Source organism: Oryx dammah, unplaced genomic scaffold (genome assembly GCF_014754425.2).
Source record: "Oryx dammah isolate SB20612 unplaced genomic scaffold, SCBI_Odam_1.1 HiC_scaffold_4, whole genome shotgun sequence".
Lineage (NCBI taxonomy): Eukaryota > Metazoa > Chordata > Mammalia > Artiodactyla > Bovidae > Oryx > Oryx dammah.
The window spans coordinates 76,187,255-76,212,747 of record NW_024070188.1 but is presented as its reverse complement, the minus strand read 5'-3'; the positions used below and the strand labels follow the sequence as shown (position 1 = coordinate 76,212,747).

General features: G+C 37.9%; 1 protein-coding gene across 14 annotated transcripts in view; it reads left to right on the top strand.

Annotated features, from left to right (window-relative positions):
• Positions 1–25,493, top strand: part of SYNE1 (spectrin repeat containing nuclear envelope protein 1) — a 494,970-nt gene that overhangs the window by 106,295 nt on the left and 363,182 nt on the right. For 12 of the 14 annotated variants that reach the window (XM_040238711.1, XM_040238710.1, XM_040238708.1 and 9 more), the window contains 7 exons: positions 4,387–4,482; positions 9,745–9,828; positions 15,712–15,732; positions 16,205–16,297; positions 17,989–18,167; positions 20,983–21,179; positions 23,144–23,253. In XM_040238711.1, the coding sequence (XP_040094645.1) occupies positions 4,387–4,482; positions 9,745–9,828; positions 15,712–15,732; positions 16,205–16,297; positions 17,989–18,167; positions 20,983–21,179; positions 23,144–23,253 (780 nt within the window). The remainder of the gene's footprint in view (positions 1–4,386; positions 4,483–9,744; positions 9,829–15,711; positions 15,733–16,204; positions 16,298–17,988; positions 18,168–20,982; positions 21,180–23,143; positions 23,254–25,493) is intronic. The other 2 variants (XM_040238706.1, XM_040238705.1) reach the window with 1 other exon arrangement.

The window sequence follows — 25,493 nt, the reverse complement described above, 5'->3', positions numbered from 1 at the left end:
TAGGACGTCTTATTCTAGTATAATCTTTGGTAACGTCTTTTGATAAATAAACTGATCTTACACAGCATGTACAATATGTAAAATTGGATAGAACTTATAGAAATATAGAGATCATTTTCTGGGTTCATTTTTGCGAGCTCTTTGCAGTCAAAGGTTTGTTTGTTTCATCTTTTACGGGTTGAGGTATTAAGTCAAGAATTTATTACATACTAGGTTCTATAATTCTGTGTATTGAAAATATAATAGTTGCATATTATAAATAACATAAACATTCTTATTTTAAAGAAAAATATTTTGTCCAGCTTCTAATTAGTCTGCTAATAGTCATCAGATTGCATCTCTTTACTTTGTGTAGGAAGATATTGGTGAAAAAATTTTCAGAAGCAACTCATACTTCCTATAAAAAAAGAAAATTTTGCTTCATGTCCTTATTTTGCTTCATATCGTTATCTCTCCAAGATTCCAAAAGGTAACTTGCAGATAAGCATTACATATCTCTGTTGAGATATCTATCTATGGGCGAGGCACTGTTCTTGGTATTATGTATATAAACATATATTCTACTTCCTTGTCCTCCAGAAGTCCATGATCTGAATTCCTGAGGACACAGACTTGTGAATAACTAACTGTAATGCAGTATGATTATTATAATCTGAACCATGCACTAACACAAAAGAAGTGATTTAATTCTAGTTGGAAAACTGGAAAAGATAATGCAAGACTGACTGTGTCATAAAACTGACCAGGAATTTGCTAAATGGGAAAGTAGGAAAGTGAGAGTATTCTAGGTATCTATATTCTTGCGATAAAAACCACCTGCTTTTTTTCTTTTTCTTTCCCCATGTGCAAGCTAGAAACTTCATTCATTTCTTCAACAAGTTTTTAATGAGTTCCTACTGTGAACACTCAGAAAACACTCAGAAACAAGATGCTTCTATGCATTGCATTGTAGTCTGGGATTGCCAAGAACCTGGAGATAATTTTTGTTTACTCATCATATATGCACCTCATTTTGAGAACCGTTAGTGTGGGCATAGGGCAAAGATCATTTTTTTAAGAAAACTTTATTCATTCATTCATTCATTCAGTCCGTCAGCCAACAGTATTTGTTCAGTGCCTGCCTTGTGCTCGACAATGTTTAGTAGAGAACACTAACCTGGAAAGAAGGATTCAAGAATCACGTCTGTCCAGACAATTTTTTAAACAACAGAGGAGTTGGGATTCGGTTTGGTGAATGGCCACAGTCAGGAAGAAAGGATAGCGAGAGAGAAGTAGAAGAGGCCTGTGAACCAGGCAGGCTGATCAAAAGGGCTTGGGGAGAAGCAGCTCAAGGACAGGCCAACAAGGCCTCAGCCACCACCACTGCTGTTGCCAACAAGGCCCAGCGCAATGGGATGAGGGGTCACTGACTTGTTCAGAGGTCAGTGCCAGTCTGGAGGCCACTTCTAGTGGTGAAAGGGGCAGGGAACATGTGGAGGACAGGTAGGGATGCAGGAAAAAACAAATGAGGGGCAGAGGTGGGGTGAAGACAAAGTGTTCTTCAGGGACTTCCCTGGTGGTTCAGTGGTTAGGACTCCACACATCCACTACAGGGGGCCCAAGTTCAAATCCTGGTTGGGGAACTAAGATCTTACATGCCTCGTGATATGGCAAAAAAAGAAAATGTTCTTCAAAGTAACAGAAAGTGAAGTCTCTCAGTCATGTCTGACTCTGCAACCCAGTGGACTGTAGCCCACCAGGCTCCTCCATCCATGTAATTTTCTAGGCAAGAGTACTGGAGTGGGTTACCATTTCCTTCTCCAGGGGATCTTCCCAATCCAGGGATTGAACCCAGGTCTCCCGCATTGCTGGTAAATGCATTACCTCCTGTGTATGTTTAAAGGCATAATAGATGGATGCAATTTATCTTTTATTTTTGGTGTCCAATTTCTTGGAATCTTTATTATTTCGTGAAAATTCCCTGCCTTGTTTAATTTTTAAAATATGTTTGCAGTTAACACAATATATGAAAACCCCCATTTGTATTTGCTTGCAGAATGTATCATGTGTTTATTAACTTTTCCCCTTGTTATTTCACTGTTATTATTAGGATACAAATGGACATTTTAAAAGACAAATAGACCATATTTTTAATGATGATAGTTCAGTTCAGTCACTCAGTCATGTCTGACTCTTTGCGACCCCATGAACTGCAGCACTCCAGACCTCCCTCTCCATCACCGGCTCCACAATTTTGACTGTTATCATATTGAATATTTTTCATTAAGAAAGGCTCATTTTATTCCTAATAATTTTATTTAAATGCTTAGCGTATAAAGTCACTATTACGTTTTTGCTGTATAAATAGTAAGCAGTGTGAATAGTGGAATTTAAAAGACAAAGCTTAAAAATGAAAACTCTGTTATTTTTGAACATGTATTTCACAGCATGAGAACATAATGTATTCAGCTATTCATTTTATAAAGAGAAAAATGCATTTAAAATTAGAATTGTACCATTCAAAGACAGTAATTCATGCAGTCATAAGAGAAATAGAAATGTGCCATTATCAGTGGGTAGAGAAAAAAATCATGTTTCAATAAAACATTTGGTGATTAAATATCTCTGAAAAAAACTTTCTAGAAAAGAAAGAAAGACAATTGAAGGTCAGGTATACAGCATTAGGCTTTGAACATGATCAGGGAGAATTAGAAAATTACAGAGCATGAATCAGCTATAGACTTCTTTGAAATTCATCTTCTGTGAGAAATCTGAGGTCACCTAACTTCTGTTGACCATCAACTTTAAGCATCACTTTTTGCTTCCTTCTGAGCCAAAAGATACCTTAACCCAAGATTTCATAAACTCTAGTATATGTGTGAGAAGGCATTGGCACCCCACTCCAGTACTCTTGCCTGGAAACTCCCATGGATGGAGGAGCCTGGTAGGGAGCAGTCCATGGGGTCACTGAGGGTCAGACATGACTGAGCGACTTCACTTTCACTTTTCACTTTCATGCATTGGAGAAGGAAAGGGCAACCCACTCGAGTGTTCTTGCCTGGAGAATCCCAGGGACAGCGGAGCCTGGTGGGCTGCCGTCTGTGGGGTAGCATGGAGCACGACTGAAGTGACTTAGCAGCAGTAGCAGCAGTATATGTGTGTGTGCTAAATCACTTCAGTTGTGTCCAACTCTTTGCGACCCTGTAGACTGAAGCCCTCCAGACTCCTCTGTCCATGAGATTATCTAGGCAAGAATACTGGAATGAGTTGCCATGCCCTCCTTCGGGAGATCTCTTTGACTTGGGGATCAAACCTAGGTCTCCTGCATTGCAGGCAGATTCTTTACCATCTGAGCCATCAGGGAAGCCCAGGTATTACGATAACCTTTGTAAAATAATAAAAATTCCCTATGAATTAAGTATGGGCTTATTTTTCCAGTAGTGGCATAGATTTGCCCTGATCAGTCTGTACTCTTGAGCTGACGATCCTTTGGGTTCAATGCCACACAGTGAGAGAGGGTTTGCAGGATTTGCCAGCTTGTGAAACAGAACGGTTGTGGCCAGCTAACCCACAGGAGAGTCAATCTGCCACCCTGGCTGAGCTAACAGTGTCCCCGCAGCAGGCCCCTGAGCTAACGAGGTTACCTGGGAGAGAATGTTCATAGAAACTTGGCACCTGCCTCAGTCCGGCAGTGTGCTCACTCAGGCAAGGCGGTGGCTCCAGTCTATCTGGGGTACCTCCTGTTCCCTGTTTACCTCCTGTTTTAACCCCTCTCTTATCTTTTATGTTAATAGCACCCTCTTTTCCTCCTTTATCCCACACCGTCTCTCTCTTGTCAACACTCCCTCTCTGTGGACTTCCTGTGGTGGTCCAGTGGTTAAGAATCCACCTGCCAATGCAGGGGAGACAGGTTTGATCCCTAGTCTTGGAAGATTCCGCATGGTGCAGAGCCGCTAAGCCCATGGGCCACAACTGCTGAAACCTGAGCACCCTAGAACCCTGCTCTGCAACAAGAGCAGCCACTACAGTTAGAAGCTCAGCGCCAGAACTAGAGAGTAGCCCCCGCTCGCCATAACTAGAAAATGCCCATGGAGCAGCAAGCAAGCTCCGGAGCAGCCAGAAGTAAATAAAGAATGAAAGGAAGAAAATTTTTTTAAAATACTCCCTTTGTAAACAACATTGGTGTGTATGTAAAAATCTAAACAGGAGGTTGTTTGAATGTTAAGTTTATCTCCAAAGGATCATTTTTCTCTTTGCATCTATCAAAATTGATTGCCAATCACATCCTTAATAAAGGACTTTAACATCTAGACGTTTTTCACCAGATTTCACCACAGTGAGTACCAAATGTCTGCCAGAGAGTGAGAGAAGCATTGTTTGCATTAACTCATTTTTTAAATTTTATAGCGGAAACCCCCGATGGTGGTAGATGATCTTTTTGAAGACATGAAAGATGGTGTGAAGCTACTTGCTCTGCTGGAAGTCCTGTCTGGGCAGAAACTGGTAAGGATGTTTTCTGTGACCAGATTTGTCAGATTGTCCCCATTTGGAATTTGGGGAGTGTAGATTGGGAAGTGTAAAGGGTGCTACCCATGTAAAAGTTTTTCTCTTTTGTAGTTGGTAATACACAGGAAACACTAGTCTTTCGGTCACTTCTGGGAGCAAGGAATAAATTTTCTTTCTTGTTCCTGGACACCTGTAGTAGCTTTAAAACATGATGTATAGTAGTAGCAACTTACAAGTAAAGGTAAAGAGCTTCATCAATAGTCAGTCCTGGCTAATTGCTGCATCTATCTGTATGGTAACCAGGAAGATAAGTTGGAAATTAGTATCTAACACATTTTAAGTGCTTGCTTTCCATTTGGAAAGGATTGTTGGTCCAGTTGTTTCCATAGTATTGAAAATTAAGCTTGAAAGCAACATGGCATTTTTCATCCATTGGTGGACATTCTCCATCATCAGTCATTTGTAATGGGAACAGCATGTTCAGAATCATTTGATTTTATATTCAGCAGAACTAGCAGAGTGAAAAACAAATTGCCACTGACCTATAAAATGTCTTTTTCTTCATTACTAAAATAATAAAATATTTAGTTCTTTCTGGCTTTTTTTTTTCATTTTGGAATAGTAGAGAAGTAAGTAGTTTGCAAACATAAATTATTTATGTGACATTTCCCACAATTTTTAAAAGGAGCTTAGGAAGTAATCTTCAGAATATTGTATAACACTAGACACTGTCCAAAATTAGATGTGCTCATTTTTTCTTAATCTGTTGCATCTTGACAAAGAGCTGCTTGATCATCATTACTTGGATAATTGAGGTTTTTAAAGTGTTTTTGCCTAGTCATAAATTTTCTAGTTTTTGCCTAGTCATAATTTCATGTAGGAGTCTTCAGCATAGCTTTTATAAATGTAAGATAGTTGTTTGTTGGAAAATACAAACTGATGATTTTTGTGTAAGTCATTATCTACTTGCATTCATATTACAGCAGAGGCTTCTGGTGAGCCATCTCAGCTCACCTCTGGTCTAGCCACGGCAGAGGTGGACATGACCCACACCCTCCATCAGCATCTCAACTCAAGCTCTGCCAACATCTGTCTGAATTTCTGCCCCCAGGGCTTGTATCAAAGCCACAGATTGCACAAGGCAACCCTGAAGTGTGGGAAAGTTAATGGTTTCAAAGGGGGTGGGAGTCTGTGAATAAAAACTCCAGCCTGGCATTTGTAGGAGGGACAATTTCAAGGCTTATTTCACACATCAGGGAGTGCTCCATTGGATCCTCAGCAGAGCTGAGCCCCAGTTGCCCGCTGAGGAGACCCTCAACAGCACACCGAATGAACTATTACAGATTATTGTTAACTAATTTTTCTTCCTTCCTTCTCTCTCTCTCCATGCATCCTCACTCTTACTACCTGGGATCATCTCCCTAGTCAATGCATGCACCCATGTTCTTATCTCAGGCTCCGCTTTGGGAGAAATCAAACAAGACACAAGTGACAATCCAATTTGGAATCAACAGATGTATGCATGAGCTAAATAAACTGGATTAACATTAGGATGTGAGGGTCATCAAACTGAAACATTTACCTCCTTGATGGTCAGGTGTAGCTAGTCATCTTCATGTATCCTCCTGAATTAAGCTATTTACTTATATGAAGGAAACTTCGTTATAATTCAAACAAGATTTAAGAAGTGTCTCATTCAAAGTGTCATTATAATTGTGCCACTCTACTTGGCCAACAGTATACAGAAATCTTGATGGGCATTAACTGCCAAGCTAAACGAATCTAGAGAAGGTATACATTTTGACATAATAATTCTACTTCCGTTTAAGTGCCCTGGTAAGTGCCATGGTAAGAATTTTAGAATCTTGAAGCTAGAAGCAATTTCAGAAAGAATCTCAGCATTCTTATTTAACATAGAGGAAACTGGGACATAGAAATACAGTTTCTGGTTTAAATTTCAACATTCAAAAAAAGATCACGGCATCCAGTCCTATCACTTCATGGCAGATAGATGGGGAAAATGCGGAAACAGTGTCACATTTCATTTTCTTGGACTCTAAAATCACTGCAGACAGTGACTGCAGCCGTGAAATTAAAAAGTCACTTGTTCCTTGGAACAATAGCTGTGACAAACCTAGACAGTGTATTAAAAAGCAGACACATCACTTTGACCACAAAGGTCCATCTAGTCAAAGCTATAGTGTTTCTAATAGTCATGTATGGGTATGAGAGCTGGACAGTAAAGAAGGCTGAGTGCTGAACAACTGATGCTTTCAAACTGTGCTGCTAGAGAAGACTCTTGAGAGTCCCTTGGACTGCAAGGAGATCAAACCAGTCAATCCTAAAGGAAATCAACCCTGAATATTCATTGGAAGGACTGTTGCAGAAGCTGAAGCTCCAATGCTTTGGCCATCTGATGCAAAGAGCCGAATCATTGGAAAGGACCTCGTTGCTGGGAAAGATTGAGAGCAAGAGGAGAAGGGGGTGACAGAGGATGAAATGGTTGGACGGCACCACTGACTCAACGGACATGAGTCTGAGCAAACTCTAGGAGATGATAGTGAAGGACAGGGAAGCCTGGCATGCTGCAGGTCATGGGGTCACAAAGAGTCGGACATGACTTAGTGACTGAACAACAACAGAATTAATTAATTTATTTATTTATTTGACTGTGCCATGCAGCATGCAGGATCTTAGATCCCAGACTAGGGATCAGATCCATGTCCCCTGCAGTGGAAGCATGGTGTCTTAACCATTGGACTTCCAGGGAAGTCCCTTTCATTATTTATTTTTATTGAACCCTTCAAAATTCTGAATTGCATAAAAGGAAATTACTCTGAAATTATAAATAAATCTTGGTGATCATTATTTAAATTTTGTACAGGTGGGCATTTTGATCCAGGACTACATTTAGATGAAAAGCATCATTTAAGGGGCTGAATATCTGAGGCATTCTTGTAGAGCTTTCAAAAGCAGAATGTGAACAAAAGCATTTCCCTTAGGAGTGTTAGCAGAATTCAGGAACTCTATAATTATCTCATACATAGAGCTCTATTAAAAACACTATACTTAACATCATGATTCAGATAGCCTAGGACTCTGGCTTTGACCATGATCTGGGAAATGCAGCCAAATACCTTAATATTCTCTTATCATCAGCATCTCAATGTAAGAGAAAAATCTCCATATCTTAGTTTCTTTTAATAACCTACTGTGACTCTCCTGACTGTGATTTTACTTTAGGTACTAGGGAATTTAAATTTTTTGGAATTATTATCCTTGGGTTTCTCTATATCACTTGATTATTATTTATAGAACATTTACTCTTTGAATGGATCCATGATTATATATCTTTAATCACACATAAAGATAGGAATACTAAATTTAATTTTATATTCAAGTTTTTTTAAAGAATGTGAAGAATTGCCGTTGAAAAATTTAAAACAGTAGAAGCAATATGAATAAAGCTTAAGGACTGCAGAGAAATTTATTTCTTATCTATTTTGTTAATCTTATGTATAGTCCTTTTAAAGACTTCTTAACCCTCTGCATTTAAGAAGAGTCTAAAAAGCCACTTAAAACTACACAGCGGGCATTTTTAGGAAATTAGGATCATCACAGGCTCCTGTGCACCCATCAGGTGACTTTGTTAGGCATCAATCATATATTTATAGCAGAACTTGTGTAACTGGGTTTAGCATTATCTATTGACTGTTCAGCTAACATATCTGGAGTCTCTATTATGGATAAGGCACTGCCTTTGGCCCTCTAAGGAGAACAAAGATAAATGAGGTATGGTTGGTGCCCTCAAAGAGCTTGTAGCCTGGTAGGGAGGATCATTGTGTTAGTTAATGGCAGGTCAATTGTGTTAAAATTGATGCAAATGTGAGATAGTTGCCATGGTGTAGGAAGGCAGGAGGATGAGATGAAGGGTTATGTTGAGGGATCTGGCATTCGTTCTTAATCGCTGGCTCCTGACTTGGCTTTAGTTGCAGGTTCCTAGATGCTTTTTACGTTTTAAAAGATAATTAATTAAATAACTGAGCGATGCAAGAAAAGACTAAATTTTTTTAAAAGTTAAGTATATTTTCTATTTAAATATTTGTTTAAAATCATATCATAGAAATCACCTGTTACGTTACTAATTGGAAATGAGCTCTAACAGGAAATTGTTTATAGAGTTTTGGTGTCACGGAGAAGAGACCAGTCTATCAGCTCTGCAATCGTGGACTTGTTATCCTCTCAGGCCCTGTAAATGTAATGCTACTGACTTCGCTGAAATTATTTTGAATTTTAAAATGAATAGTGTGGCACATAGAAGTCACTTATTATTTTATTATATTTATTAAAATATGTATTAATTTATTACATTTTGCTAAGTTAAATGCAAGTAACTTAGTATCCTTGTACCAGATCATTCTGTCTTGTGCAGAACATTTTCTTTCTTGCTTTCCTTCTTTTTAACCTTGGCTCATATAAACCATGTGGGCTTCCCAGGTGGCGCTAGTGGTAAAGAACCCACCTGCCAATGCAGGAGACATAAGAGACGTGGGTTCGGTTCCTGGGTTGGGAAGATCCCCTAGAGTAGGAAATGGCAACCCAGTCCGGTATTCTTTCATGCAGAATCCCATGGACAGAGGAGCCTGGCGAGCTGCAGTCCGTAGGGTTGCAAAGAGTCAGGCCTGACTGAGGTGACTTGGCATGCATGCCCATGCACCAGGCACTTGGTTGTTCAAACCGAAATATCACTGACACTGTCAGTGACTTTCATGTTGATTTGACTGAAAAAAGTGTGAGTGACCAACAGTACTTTTCTCAAGACTATTTTTCAGAGCAGTTTCAGGTTTATGACAAAATTGAGAGGAAAGGAGAGAGATTTCCCATGTTTCTCCTGCCCCCTTACATGCACCAAGAGGACTTTTCATAAAAATATTTCCTAACTTACAGGGGGAACAGTCTCAATAACAGCATAGGAATTTTGTGAATTTCTAACCTTAGGCATACAGAAACCCTGAGGGTAAGTGCATTCATAAGCCGAGAATGAATGTTTATTTATTGAGTCAATTACACACCTTCCAAGTGCCAAGTGCTGTGGGGATAATGCTCCTGTAGGTATTGGCTAACCTTTATAGAAACTGAGTAATGTTGGCTGTTCTCAAACATTCTTCAAGTATATTTTGAATCCATTTAAATAGCTCTTTATAACTATCATTTTAATGTGTGCCTTTTTATTTATTCTTGTCTTTCTCCCTTTCATAGCCATGTGAACAAGGACGCCGGATGAAGAGAATTCATGCCGTGGCAAACATTGGCACAGCATTGAAGTTCCTTGAAGGAAGGAAGGTAAGAGAAACGGAGACAAAAGAAGAAGGCGTGGCCATACTAATATTTTCAACGTTGGTTTGGGGGCTAGAAATACTGCTTGCAATCGATACGACATAAAAGTGCAGTATTATTGTAAAGTCATTTTAGACTTGCAGAAGTGGCAGAAAAGGCACAGAGATGTCATGTCTGTGCTTTGGTCAGCTTTCTCTAACGTGAAAAACTTATTTATATACATGGTACATATATATAGGGCTCCCCAGGTGGCACGTGGGTAAAGAATTGGCCTGCCAATGCAAGAGAATCAGGAGACTCAGGTTCAGTCCCTGGGTCAGGAAGATAGATCCCCTGGAGGAGGAAATGGCAACCCACTCCAGTATTCTTGCCTGGAAAAGTTCCATGGACAAGAAGAGCCTAGCAGGGACGTGAAGAGGCCATGGGGGTCTCAAAGAGTCAGACATGACTGAGCACACACACACAGGCAGTACATAGGAAACACTAGTGTCTTGGTCTCGTATGCATGGATATAATATGTATAACAAGTATATGGCACACGTGGCATATACGTAACAGGAGAGCTATCAAATAAGAAAATTAAAATTGATATGCTACTGTCGAGTAAAGCATAGAAACTAATCTCACGTCGTCATTTCTTCCTCCAGTGTCTTATTTCTATTCCAGGGCACAATCCAGGAACCCACCTTGCGTTCAGTTGTTGCTCCTTTGTCTTTTCCATTATACCACCTTGTCTTTCTGTGTCTCTCCTGGTCTTGATGGTAACTGCTAGGCAGTTGTTTTTCAGAATGTCTCTCAGTTTGGTTTGTATGACATTTTCTCATGATTAGATTGAGGTTATTCACTTTTGACAAGAATTCCAAGGAAATGATATATTCTTCTCAGTATATCATATTAGAAGGGACAGGATTCTATCATGGCTTATTGCTGGTGATGCTACCCTCAAATATTTGATAAAGTCACCGACTGAATTTTTTTATTAAAACTACTACTTTTCCCTTCATAACTGAGAAATAACTTAGGGAAGAAAACTGAGCTTATGCTAATATTCTACGTCTCCTTAAACTTTTGCTCACTAATTTTAGTATCAGCTGCCTTCAGTAATACTTCTGTGCTGTTCACCTGATGATGATTTTGTTTTTCCCTCATTTCTTTTATACTTATTAATTGGAATTGTTAGATAAGAAAAAGACAATCTTTCTTCTTCCCCATTTATTTATTCAATTGCTTATTTACTTCATTGTGGACTCATGTATATTTATTTTATTCTATAGTTTTAATCCAACATGAGTACTATTATTGTTGTTGTTATTATTATTTTGTTGCTCAAATTTTTCTACCTTTGGCCATTAAGAGTTCCTTCATGCTGACTCCTGTACTCTTTTGACATGGACCCATTCTTTTATAAGCATTTCCTTATTTTCTAGAATGAAAGCTTTTCAAAGTTTATCTTATATTTCCCCTACGCTAGTCCTGGAATCAACCACTTCTCTAATGAGGCTTTGTTTCTTTCATTAGCATTTAGAAATCAAGATTTAGGTGCTGTGTGTGCTCATTGCTACTGAGGTTTCATTGCCCCAGGCCCACATGCAGAATCTAGAAATGTGTATGTTTACTGATCTGGGTATACACAGATATCGATATTTCTCTCTCTCTGTTTAGTTTGTCCTGTTATAGATGTGTGTAAAGCATTACTTCAAACTGACACTTCTGATCTCAGTCCAACACCTCAAGATCCTTTTCATGCTGATTCTTTTCTGTTTTCTCTGACAATGAGAAAGCTGGCTCTCATCTACAATATATTCTTTTCTTTTTCATCCCTAATATATATACACAAAGTAGTTTCAGAACTACTTTTGTTAACCCAAATTGTATGAATAACAGATCTACTAACTGGAGAACAGTATTTATGTACAGTTCTTTCCGTCTTCGGCATTACAACATCCAGTCAAAAGACTGTTGTCCAAATTTCCTTAGATCACTTCTGTTCTCCACATCCCTTTCAGTGTAATTATGTTATTAATTTGTAATAGAATTATGTAATAGAGTTATGCTTCCCTGGTGTCTCGGCTGGTAAAGAATCCGCCTGCAGTGTGGGAGACCTGGGTTCGATTCCTGGATTGGGAAGACCCCCTGGAGAAGGGAACAGCAATCCACTCCAGTATCTGGCCTGGAGAATTCCATGAACTATATAGTCCACAGGTACATAAAGAGTCAGACATGACTGAGCAACTTTCACTTCACTAATAGAGTTATATCCCACTTTGGGTAACCACCACACACACACCATAGTTGACTTTTTTATTTTAGAGAATGAGACATTACTATGATTCAAGGTAAAAGTTCTATTTAGAGAAGTGGCATTTCCTCCTCATCCCTACTTCTCCATACCCACTCCCCTTCCTTTCACTTCTTTTCTCATCTCTTGTTCACCAATCTCTCTACTGATTTATCTTTTCTATATTTCTTTTGCAAGAATGAGCAGGTATATTTTCATATACCACTTTCTTCCTTACATGAGGGTAGCATTCTAGAGATAAACCAATTGTACTTTACCATTTTCATTTTTCATTATGCTCTGGAAATCACTCAAATCAATTCATAGAGATCTTCCTCATTCATTTTCACAGCTACATACTATTCCATTGTCTGGATATGGCAGAGTTCATTCAACCACTCTTTTATGAATGAGCATTTAGCTTGTTTCTAGCATTTTTCAAACAGAATCAATGATGCTGTTAATAACTGCATAAGTACTTTCATATTATTGAAAGTGCATCTTCTGGGTAAATTTTTAGAAGTATGATTGCTGGATCAAAACATAAGTGTATATTTTGTTTTGTTAGGTGTTGACATATTTCCTCCAAAAAGGCTGCACTACTCCTTTTAGATTTAGCCTTTTCTAACTTGTGGAAATTTAAGAAGTCTGTGTTTGGCAGTACCAAAATCAGCTTTATAAATGATATGCAGATACTTCTGGAAAAAAGAATAATTCAATTATTTACTTCTCTATCTTTATGCACTAAATTAATTCATTTACTCTACAAGTGCATATCTGAATACTTTTTGTAAAATAGGAATTCTGGAAAAATTAAAAAATTAAATAAAATATATTCTGGCTCTTAAATAATTTACATTTTGATGAGTTGATAGTGCAGTGAGTCAGGATAAAGCTCAGTCGAGTGTGCTAACTTCACACCAAACAGAGAGTCTAGGCACTGCGGTGTGTAAAAAGCAATCTTAGTTTCTTGTAGAAGACTGGACATTGTTTCCAGGTCACTCTAACATCATCCTAATGGAGTGTTTCTCTTCCTTCTCTTGCTCAACGAGTTTTTCATGGAAAGCTGAACAAAGCCTTATTTAACAGAATAGTTGAAAGTGGAAGTGAAAGTGAAGTCTCTCAGTCGTGTCCGACTCTTTGCCACCCCATGGACTATAGCCTACCAGACTCCTCCCTCCGTGGGATTTTCCAGGCAGGAGTACTGGAGTGGGTTGAATAGTTAGAGTTTTCCAAATCATTCTGACTTCTCTTTTACTGATATAACAATAGTGTCCTTCTTTGTTCTGGTTTGTATTCATTGACAGGGCAAACATGTCCACTCTTCTTGTTCTGATGTATATTCATTGACTAGAATGTGGAACAAAATTCTTTTTACTAATTAATGGCTTGGAGAAAAATGCAGTAGACCCTGGTTCGATTCTTGGGTCAGGGAAGATCCATTGGAGAAGGGATAGGCTACCCACTCCAGTATTCTTGGGCTTCCTTTGTGGCTCAGCAGGTTAAAGAATCTGCCTACAATGTGGGAGACCTGGGTTTGATCCCTGGGTTGGGAAGATCTCCTGGAGAAAGGAAAGGCTACCCACTCCAATATTCTGGCCTGGAGAACAACATGACTCAGCCACTTTCACTTTTGCTATGAAAAGCATCATTTATAAAGAAAACCAAAAAGTCTTATTTTCACAGAAAACTTCTTTGTACCATCTCCATTTTCACAGAACAAACCTAAATAAATTTTAGAAAGTAGAGAATTCAGACTTTGAATATTGTATTTGTTAAGGGCAAAAAGTAATACATTTGAGTCTTAGGACAAAAATCTCAAGTATTTTTTGTCTCCACAAATCTCAAAACCTGTTTTAATTTTTAAAAATCTACCTGAAATGCATGGTTCGGGCTTGTTTTTCTTGCATTTATTTACCCCATTGGCTCACAAAATAATTGACTATGGGATAGAAGGAATTTTTGAAAACTCTTTGGTTCCCTCCCTCTCACTGTTTATTTTTGTTCTTTATAATTTAAGAACTTATATCTCAAACATATTTTCAAGAATTTTTCTTTAAAGTTTATATTTGCTTTGTTCCCCATTTAGATTTTTTCCTTACATGATAGATTTGTTTAGTACTTGGGTTCTAGCTTGATTTACAGAATAACACTCTTCAAGTTTTACTGAAGAAAACCCTGTTTTCTGTTTATTTTCCACTAGTTTACATAAAAGGGATATGTTAGTATTTAATAAGACTTGTATGACTGATGAATAGATTCATCACTATTTTCCATGAGTTTTTCTCCATTGAGGGGTCCTTTCTGGTCTCCGAAATTCTTTAGTCTCTTTGGATGTCTCTCTGTTGCCTGTCTTACAATCTTAGATTATTAAGTTTATTGTACATTTCATAGGATTTTTCAAGGTAGAAGAGGTAAAACAAACATAAAACCTGTGTTCCTCAAACCCATTATGGAACAGTTTTTAAGAGAAAAAATAATTTTGAAAAACATTTTTTCTTCACAAGTTGAGCAAAAGATCTTTAGATTCTATAGTAAGCTGAACATGTAAACGTCATAGTATAATTGGAACTGGGTTGAGGTAGGAAATATAACATATATTCAATTGCATTTAAAAAAATGATATGTAAGGAAAGAGAAAAAAATTGTATTCTGTTAAATGCATTAATCTTGTGGTTATTAGCATATATTATAAATTTATGGCCTGCAGATACTAAAATGGATGTGGAGAAAATTCTGGAGAGGGTATAAAACAGAACAATTAAAATGAATATGAGATTGCAATAGGTTCTGCCATAAAAGATTAAAGAAATATGATTTATACTTTAATTTTTTATTATTATTAATATGATAAAAATATTACATATCTTATGTGCTAGGTTTTAAAGATATAAATACCTAAACTTGTAATCTATGGGAATTCTCCTTTTTTTTGTTTTCTTTCTGAACTTGATGAATGAACTTCACTAGTAAAGCAAAATCCCATGGGTATATCTCAAATTATTTACAGTGACTTTTGTGCTAGCCTTTACCTTACTCTTCTTATACCTAACTAATAACTTTTATTAGTCAAGAGTAAAGTATTTGTGGGATATTTTTCCTTCTGATAATTTAAAAAGGTAAACCATTTACAAACTTCTGAGTTTTATCTTTAATAGCACATTTTATTAAATCCTTATTGAACTGGAATCTAAGGAGTACTTTATTTTTTTCTAATTTGTTCATTGGTTGTGAAGAGGACGAGGAGCAGTTGTCAGTTCTATTCTGTAGACTGACTAAGCTGGGCGTACCATACGAGTCCATTTTCCTGAGACTTAGGAAGTCACATTTTTCAACAGTTGGGAAGTCGTTAAAATGAATAAGTGAGGACAGCTGTAGGCAGATTAATCCTAGATGCTTTTTGGTTGTCAGTGCCCCAAAGTAGGGAACTGAGCCCCACGATCACTTTCTGCTTTACTCTTGCTTGGCTTTCCTTTGTCTTTAAAATGTATTCTGCAAATTATGCTCTACCTTCACCACCTACATTTTTTACCCGCTTTGAACAAATAACATGGATTTTGAAAGACTATTTATGTATATGTATCATCTTCTTCCTTTGTTTTTCATGTCAGTCCATGTACAGAGGATCACCGGTTAGTACAAATTTTAGAATTTTTAACTCCTGACTTTTATAGGTAAAAGAGAACATAAGTTTCATGCTATTTGGTAACAAACTTCAAAGTAAGTGTATCTTCTTAAAATACCCCTCACAGTTTCTTTTACGTTCCAGTCAACCTCTGAATGTAAAGAATAACCCTTTTTGTTTCCTGTCTGGTATTTTGTTAGTAATTCCTTGCATGATGTCATATTTTTTTTCAAATTCAAACTCGTTTTTGGAATTCTTTCTGTAGTTGTGTTGATTGTGTGCACCTAATGAATGCCCCTGGAATTTCCACTGAAACCATGTGCTTGTTTGGTTCTTATGGCTCACCTTACTCACTCTTGTGTACCACTGCACAGGCATGACCAGATGTTATTGATGTCTAATAAAGTGCTCCTTGTTGCGTAATGAAATGGCCTGTAATCTTCTAGTACATTACTAGTACAGTTTTTCTTTTTGAACAGATTAAATTAGTCAACATTAACTCCACTGATATAGCTGATGGCCGACCCTCCATTGTTCTCGGATTGATGTGGACCATTATCCTGTATTTCCAGGTACTGCACTTCAGCTTCCTTTTCAGTTGATAGAATGTCATGGATGGAGACAGTGGTGGACATTTCCATAATGAAGAGACCCTCATTTTCCATACTTCTGTGGTTAATCCTCAAGTTAGCAGAAATGTGACCTTCACATGTATATTACTTTTTGTGTGTGAGCAGGAAAAGGTCCTTTATCCTCTGTTAAAGTGTTACATATGGAAGTCCCCAAAGAACTCTGGCCTAGATACCCAATCTGAAAAGTGGTCAGGACATGATGGAGATGAAATATTGTGTAGAAAGACTTCAGGAAATTTTACTTTGTCCTCTGGAAGGAAGAGGTTCTATACTCCTTCTAAATATTGAAGGGAAAAATTAACTTGCTAATCTGTCCAGGATAATTCTTTTAGCCAATAGGTTAGTTTTAAAAGAAAAATACTTTATTTTTTAGAGTAGTTTTAGGTTCACAGAAAAATTGAGCAAAGAGGACAGAGATTTCCCTTGTACCCCCTGCACCCACAACATGCATAGATAGCCTCCTCCTTAACAAGGACCCCTCTTCAGAGTGCTATAATACTTTGGTTACAATTAATGAACCTCTGTAGACACATCACTATCATTTCAAGGTTCATAGTTTACATGAGGGTTCATTCTTTTTTAAAAACTTGGAGTATAGCTGCTTTACAATGCTGTGTTAGTTTTGCGGCACAGTGAAGCGAATCAGCCATATGTAGACGTATGTCCCCTCCCTTTGGGGCTTTCCTCTCAGTTCCATATCCTGCCCATTCAGGTCTCAGAACATGGAACTGAGCTCCCTGCACTACACAGCAGCTTCCCGCTAGCTAGCTATTTTGCACTTAACATTGCATATGCTGCTGCTGCTGCTGCTGCTAAGTCGCTTAAGTCGTGTCTGACTCTGTGAGACCCCGTGGACAGCAGCCCACCAGGCTCCCGCGTCCCTGGGATTCTCCAGGCAAGAACACTGGAGTATGTTGCCACCTCCTTATCCAATGCATGAAAGTGAAAAGTGAAAGCGAAGTCGCTCAGTCGTGTCCGGCTCCTCCATCCATGGGATTTTCCAGGCAAGAGTACTGGAGTGGGATGCCATTGCCTTCTCCGAACATTGCATATACGTCAATCTAAAACAATAGGGTTCACTCTTGATGTGTACATTCTAAGAGTTTGGAAGACCATTAGGTTTTGTTTTTATTCATTCATGCATGTATTTGACAAGTGTTCATTACTGGGTTCAAGGTCCCATTTTAGATGTGGTAGGAAGTGGACATGGAGAAGGCAATGGCACCCCACTCCAGTACTCTTGCCTGGAAAATCCCATGGATGGAGGAGCCTGGTGGGCTACAGACCATGGGGTCCCTAAGAGTTGGACACAACTGATCGACTTCACTTTCACTTTTCACTTTCATGCATTGGAGAAGGAAATGGCAACCCACTCCAGTGTTCTTGCCTGGAGAATCCCAGGGACGGGGAGCCTGGTGAACTACCATGGGGTTGCACAGAGTCGGACACAACTGAAGCAACTTAGCAGCAGCAGCAGGAAGTGACGGAGGAGTAAGACATCAATCGTGTCTTTTAAGAGTCTACATGGTCAGGGGGTGTTAAGGATGTTAAGATCAATCAAGCTGGAAAAGTAAAACATCTGATGCAAGAACCGGGATAATGCTGATGTTTTTGCTGACTTGCACATGCAGATCGAGGAGCTGACCAGCAACCTGCCTCAGCTGCAGGCTCTGTCCAGCAGCACGTCCTCCGTGGACAGCATGGTCAGCTCTGAGACCGCCAGCCCCCCGAGCAAACGGAAGGTGGCCACCAAGATCCAAGGAAACGCTAAGAAGGCGCTACTGAAGTGGGTCCAGTACATAGTCACCAAGTAAGTTCCTAGCAGGAGTTTGCTTAAGAAACCCTTGAAAAATTGAAGTTAGTTTATGACTGAGCGCTCATTGCAGTGGTTGCAAAATTTGTGGAGACATATGAATGACTGGCTTTGCTTCAGGTCTCCTTTCACTCTCGTCTTGAGTTAAAATGTAGACAGAAAGCACCCCTGATACTCTAGAAAAATGCTCTAATAAAGCTAATTCCTTCTTCACTTATGTGATGGGACCCGATTAAGTTGTTTAATCCCTACACTCTGATTAGCATGAGGACTAATTCTATTTAGGTCATTGTTTGGATTTTCTGCTGCCATTAAATAATCTTTCCACAAATAAATTAGAGGTTTAAACGTGATTATCTCTTCATGAGACTACTACGTGCTATTCAGTAATATTATGAACTAAGGTCCACATTCTGAAATAATTATAATTTGTTTCTATATCCTGAAACTTTCCAGCAATTTTATTTTTCAGTGTTTCCTTTGATCTCATCTTTTGTCTGGAATGTAGACTATTTTGTCAACTCCAGCTTATGGACTGGGAATTTGCTTCTGGTTTTGTTTGCCTCAGAGCATAATAAATTCACGTGTGTGTGCATATATGTGATAATGTTGTTATTGTTTAGTCACTAAGTTGTGTCCAACTCTTTGGTGACCCCATGGACTGTAGCCCGCCAGCCTCCTCTGTCCATGGAATTTCACAGTCAAGAATACTGGCATGAGTAGCTATTTCCTTCTCCAGAGATCAAACCTGCATCTTCTGCATTGCAGGAAGATTCTTTTCCACTGAGCTTCTAGGAAGGCCACATGCATTAATACTGGATATAAATTTCCTACTCTCACAAAGTACCTTCTCTTAGCAATTTCAGTGGAGTTTTCAATTGATCATACCGACATTTTGCAGTCAGATGTGGTCAATAATAAGATCTATTCACATAGAAGTTGTGTTTTTGTAAATTTTCCTAATGAAACGTAAAGTTGACTCACTTTCTGTTTTGCTTTGCATGCCTAAATCTAATCTGAATTTAATGCTCTACTTCTGGAAGATAGTTGTAAACAAGTACTTATCATTATGAAACACTGAGGCACTAAACATAGGGAGTTCTATTTTTAAAGCGTTTGAAGAGCAAAAATAAGGAGGGAAAAAAATAAACATAGAGAAGATATAATTAGTGTTACTAATTTATATAGTTTTGTTTAACTTTTCAAGTGTGTTGGTTGTTTTCTAATTGGGGGTATATTTTGATGGTTCAAGTTGCAATCAAAAATATTTCTGACAGCAAAGCTTTGTGGCTCTTGGGACTCTAGTAGGGATGAAATGGAAAGCCTTTCCTACATTGCTGGCATGCTCTTTACATTCCACCCACAGTGGGCATCCCTGATCTATCTTAAGCTTAATGGAGTAGGGAGAAGAAACGTGCTGGGTAGGAGAGGATGTTGATCACATATATGCTGTGACATATATCACGATTCTATCATGATAAAACTTTGCAGTAATGTCAGTATGATAGTCTGTTGTCTGTTGATTCGCATGGCATTTAATTATGCAAGCTGAGTGTGTGCTGGTAAAACAAGATTTTAAGTGAACTTTAAAGTTTGCAGAGAAAAAAATTTAAGGGCATTTACCAACTTTTTATATTAATCAATGTAAGATATATGGTATTTTATAGTTTGTGGAAATTTTGAGAATATAGTAAATAACAAGGATTGAGTGGTATTATTTCTGCTTTATTTAGAAACAACTATAATGAGGCTAATTTTCTGAAAAGAAATTATGAGAATATTTATCTATTGAATGCTACCTAATTCACTGATCACCTTTAAAGGCTCTAGACTTAATCAAAAAATGTGTTCAAAGACATATTTGCAACACTTTTGAAATTGTCTTTATAGTTGATAAGTTACATGTAGAAAAAAAAATTATTCACTGTGAGCTTGCCTTGCTTCTGTTTTCAACAACAAAATATTATCACCAACTTGAATCTCTTCTTACTTTGAATTAAACCCACTATGAAAGAGCAAAGATCTGTCACTAGTGCTTTGCCCTCAAGGCAATTCTAAAAAGAAGAATTTAAAACACAATTTGATCAAATAGTTTGATTGGTAGGGTAAATTAATCTTGCTGGTACTTGTGTGGAGTATAGGCTTTTTTGTGACTAATTTAGAGAGATGACCACATCCCTCTGCATTTTGTTCATTCTACCACATTTAATGTGGTTCAGCCACATTATATTTGTTTGATATGATATGTGCATATAAACACAGGTTGCTTGTCATTGTTATTAGAAACGTGTTAGAGGCTTCTTAAAAAAATACACAGAGGTGAATTATTATCAATTGAGGTGTTTTTAAAATGTTTCTTTTTTTACTTTGTTAGGTATTTTTCTCTCTCAGTTGAAAAATGTCCTTTACATTGAGGCTTTCAAACGCCTGAAAGCTCTGATCCAGAAAACTCTTTAAGTATGGAACCAGAATTTCTACTTCTTAACTTGTTTCCGGTGTGGCAGTCCATGGAGTTACAAAGAGTTGGACCCTATTTAGCGACTGAACACACACACATCTTGTTACCCGCTAAAAATTTTGATTATTTTTTCTCAAAACCAGTAAACTGATATAGAGCTATATCAGAAATCAGAAAACTCTTAAATATGGAACCAGAATTTCCCGCTAAAAATTTTGTTTTGCGTATTTTTCCTGAAGACCAGTTAACTGCTATAGCTGACCGTACATTACCCATTGTGGAGGAGGTTGGATTGAGTCTTTGAGAAGTGTGCATTACCTGTTTAGAAAGTGACATGATCATTTTTTTTTAAAGGCAGAGTGGAATAGAAGTAAAAGACTTCGGCCGGAGTTGGAGAAGTGGAGTGGCCTTTCATTCTGTCATCCACGCTATTCGGCCGGAACTAGTGGACCTGGAGAAGGTGAAAGGAAGGCCTAACCGAGAAAACCTGGAGGAGGCTTTCACCATTGCTGAAACGGAACTGGGGATCCCACGGCTCCTGGACCCTGAAGGCATGTAGAGTGATTCTGGCGCTTGTGTCCCTCAACTCAGGCAGGCTACATCCTAAACCCAGAAATTACAGACATGTCCGAGAGCTCAGAAAACTTTGGAAAGTGAAAAGGAACAGTATCTTTCTGCACAAATTTTCTTTTGGAGAAATATGTGCCGCTATGTTGTTGTGTCCAACTCTTTACAACCCCATGGACTATATAGCCCAACAGGCTCCTCTGTCCTTGGGATTTCCCGGGCATTCATACTGGAGTGGGTTGCCATTCCCTTCTCCAGGGATCTTCCTGACCCAGGGATCGAACTGAGGCCTCCTGCATTGGCAGGTGGATTGGTGGCTGTTTGACGAGATTTCAGAATGAATATTTCTAGCTCTCAAAACACTGTCTGCCTGCCTGGTTTCCATGTGATGATGGCCAGCATGGAGATCCCTTGCCATTTTAGTGACCTGTTTCCCCTCCTTGCCTGCTCCCTTACCCAATTTCACTAGGGTAGCCAAGGGCTTTCCACCTTGTTTCTGTACACACACACACACACACACACACACACGTGCACAAGCCACTAGTATCCAGGACACACCTCAGTTCAAGGGGAAAGACCACAAACATCCTAGCCCTCAGCTTCAGAGAATACATCAGAGCTGAACTTTTTCCTATAGTAGAATAGGAGAAGGATATAAATGGTTCTTTCAGATTCACTAGACCAGAGGATCTTAATATCTTCTTTGATGATCAGAAATTGAGTTTGCCCAAATGCAAGTCTAACCCAGATATAAAGTAATTATTTTCCTAATGAAAACTCCCCCTTCCCAAATTTTTAGCCAATTTGAATGGATAAACTTGTAGGAATACAGATTAAATAGACCAAATATCAATATCAATCAATAACGATTGTTTTATGATTTAGTCCTGTGTATACTAAAAGCAGGTACTGTAGTAAATCATGTATTAAATGTTGTTTTCTTTCCATTTTTACAATTTATGAAAGTTTTACTCTTCACATGCATTCTCCACATCAGCGATCTTATTATTTCTAAAATCCCCTTTGAGTCATCTCATGAATTCCAGAATACATTATCTTTGTTTATTTTTAAGTCTCTTGAGTTGTACCACTTCTTAAATGCTACACTGATAATCCCTATAAATTATATTTCAAATCACAAGAAACAATACAAAATATTAGGGAAGTTTTATATTTTGATTTTCATGGTTTCTGTTTGTTCAGTTTCTTTGGTTGTTGCTGGTCTATAAGTGTATATATCGTATTTGTAATCTCCGAATGTATCCAGTCTTACCCTGATTTTATAATTATTAAATTTGTATAAATATCCTTGTTTGATTTTTACTGATTTTTTAGATAAACATCTATATACTTAAAAATGACAGTGACTGAGATCTTTGCAGCTCTCAAATTAAGAACTTAAAGAGTACTTAACTGTTCAGCTTACAGTAGCTTAGACAGAAGGCTTCACAATGGAGAAGCTGTGTAAGGACTTGGACATAAGGCTTCTCCCTCTTTTCTGAAATAAATTAATATGTGACCATATATAGTATACAAACGATATAGTCCTTTATCATTCAGTGTGGTGCCTCTAAATTGTTTTACTACCCATTTAGTCTGATTCTGTAATGTACGTATTATAGGTATTTTAGTAACTGGACAAATGTATGAATAATTATATATATCTATCTCATATTTCTGATGAGTGTTGAAATTATTTAAATGAAACACATACTACTTTCCTAACAGCTCTTGGCTAAAATGTGTCAGCTTTCTGAGTCATAAAATTTCCACTGTATATTATCCAGACTAAACTGGTTTTCCCTCTCTCCATCTCTAAATAGTATTCTGTTTTTCTTCTGCATTTAGGACACTGTCTTTTGGTATATTAGCTAGATTTCAAAGTTTATATTATTAAAATCTTTTAAAATGCTTAATAATTTCTCATATTTGGGTTTGATTTTTTCAGATGTTGATGTGGATAAACCAGATGAGAAGTCTATTATGACCTATGTAGCCCAGTTTCTGAAGCAGTATCCTGATGTCCACAGTACAGGCTCTGATGGGCAAGAGATTGATGTAAGTATTTGTTTTTCTTTGAGCATTGATAACATACTAGATCGATATCACCCACACTTGGGAGGAAATCAGAGGGAAAAATTTCTCTGATGTGTTGGCTGAATCAGAGAAAGCATTGTTAATAATAACTGCTGGATGTATAATATGTATAATATGAATTGAAATCTAGGAAAGATAAGAGTGCTGAGAAACTTTATTTTAGCAATTTGACCATTAAATTATTTTTGTATCATCATATTATTTATGCATTTACATCCTGAGTTTCCTTCTCCTGTTCAATCTGATAAAACCCAATTTTGACTTTTAGATTTATTATGTAAATTGCTTGGAGAAGGGAATGGCAACCCACTCCAGTGTTCTTGCCTGGAGAGTTCCATGGGCAGAGGAGCCTGGTGGGCTACAGTCCATGGGATTGAAAAGAGTCGGACATGACTTAGTGACTAAAACACCACCACCATGTAAGTTGCTACTCATTGTAAACATATAGAAGTCAAGCAGACTTATGAAAGTTCTAATTATTCCCTGTGCTTAGATTTTTCAGCCACTCAGTAGTTTAAATAACATATTTTTCATACTACTCAAATGACATATGTTTGTTGTCATGAATAAAGAAAAACAAAAATTGGGGGGAAAAGGAAAAGAAAATTATTTGTACTTAATGGCACCCCACTCCAGTACTCTTGCCTGGAAAATCCCATGGGCAGAGGAGCCTGGTGGGCTGCAGTCCATGGGGTCACTAAGAGTCGGATACGACTGAGCGACTTCACTTTCACTTTTCACTTTCATGCATTGGAGAAGGAAATGGCAACCCATTCCAGTGTTCTTGCCTAGAGAATCTCAGGGACGGGGGAGCCTGGTGGGCTGCGGTCTATGGGATCGCACAGAGTCGGACACGACTGAAGCGACTTAGCAGCAGCAGCAGCAGCAATCTTCTGTAGAGAATCTATTCTTAAAAAAATCAGTACTTTGGTGTGAGCTCCCTGTATATGTAGACATATAATATATTTTAACAAAAATAGAATCATGGGGCTTTCCTGGTAGCTCAGTGATAAATAATCTGCCAGCCAATGCAAGGGACACAGGTTCAATCCCTGATCTGAGAAGATCCCACATGTGACTTCCACATGTTTACAACGAGTAGCAGCTTACATGGTGGTGGTAAGCCCAGGCCCCACAGCTATCGAGTCTGCACTGTAGAGTCTGGGAAACCAAAACTCCTGAGCCCCCATGCCACAACTACTGAAGCTGGGGTTCCCTAGAGCCTGTACTCTGCAGCAAGAGAAGTCACCACGATGAGAACCCCACACATCGCAACTAGAAGTAGTCCCTACTCTCCTCAACTAAAGAAAAGAAAAGCCCGCACACAGTGAAGACCCAGTACAGTCAAAAATAAGTAAATAAATACAATTTTAGAACATAGAATCATAGTATACATATAATCTTATTTTTTCAGTGATACAAAACCTTTCTCATGCCATTCTCTCTAGAACTTCATAAAGGTGGACAGTAATTTATCCAATATTGAAAATTTTCTGATTTTTTGCTATTATAAAAATACTTCCATGAACAATTTTGTAATAAGAACTGTTCTACAAAGAGGAATTCCTAGACTAAAGAGCATGCAGAGTTTTGTCAAATCCTCTCAGGAGGATGTCTCATTTTATACTCTAGCCAGCATACCAGAATGCCTATATTCTGTCCTTAACAACAGTGGATGTTACATTCTCCTATTTTTTAAAAGTACTCTATTAGGCTTTGGGGTTTTTTGTTTTTAGAGAGAGAGGTGGATTTACTACTGAATTTAAAATTATTTATTATTTAAATGACATCAGGGAAAGTAATAAATGAATTTTCAAGACACTTTAAAAACAATCTCTCTATCTTTACCATTCAGGTCTCAACTAGGATTTACTGTTCAAGTCTTAGCTAGGGTTTTCAGAGAGGTTTAAGATTATAATGAAGATAAACAAGAAAAACAAACAAATGAAAAAATGCACTGTGTTTCTTAGAAACAGATCTAAGGAAGGAAAAGATCAGAGAAACATAACCCAGCGTTTTCAAGTAGGAAAGGTTTTGCAGTAATAGAAATCTTTGTAAAAGAATTAAATGAAACAACAGTAACTGGTATTTCCTAGGTAACTTGGGTGAAGTTAATCTGGTATTTGATAGAACTATGTTAGTTATTTTAAAAAACTGTGGTTTCAAGAAACTGTTTTCTTTGTTCCTTGCCAAGCTTGGAA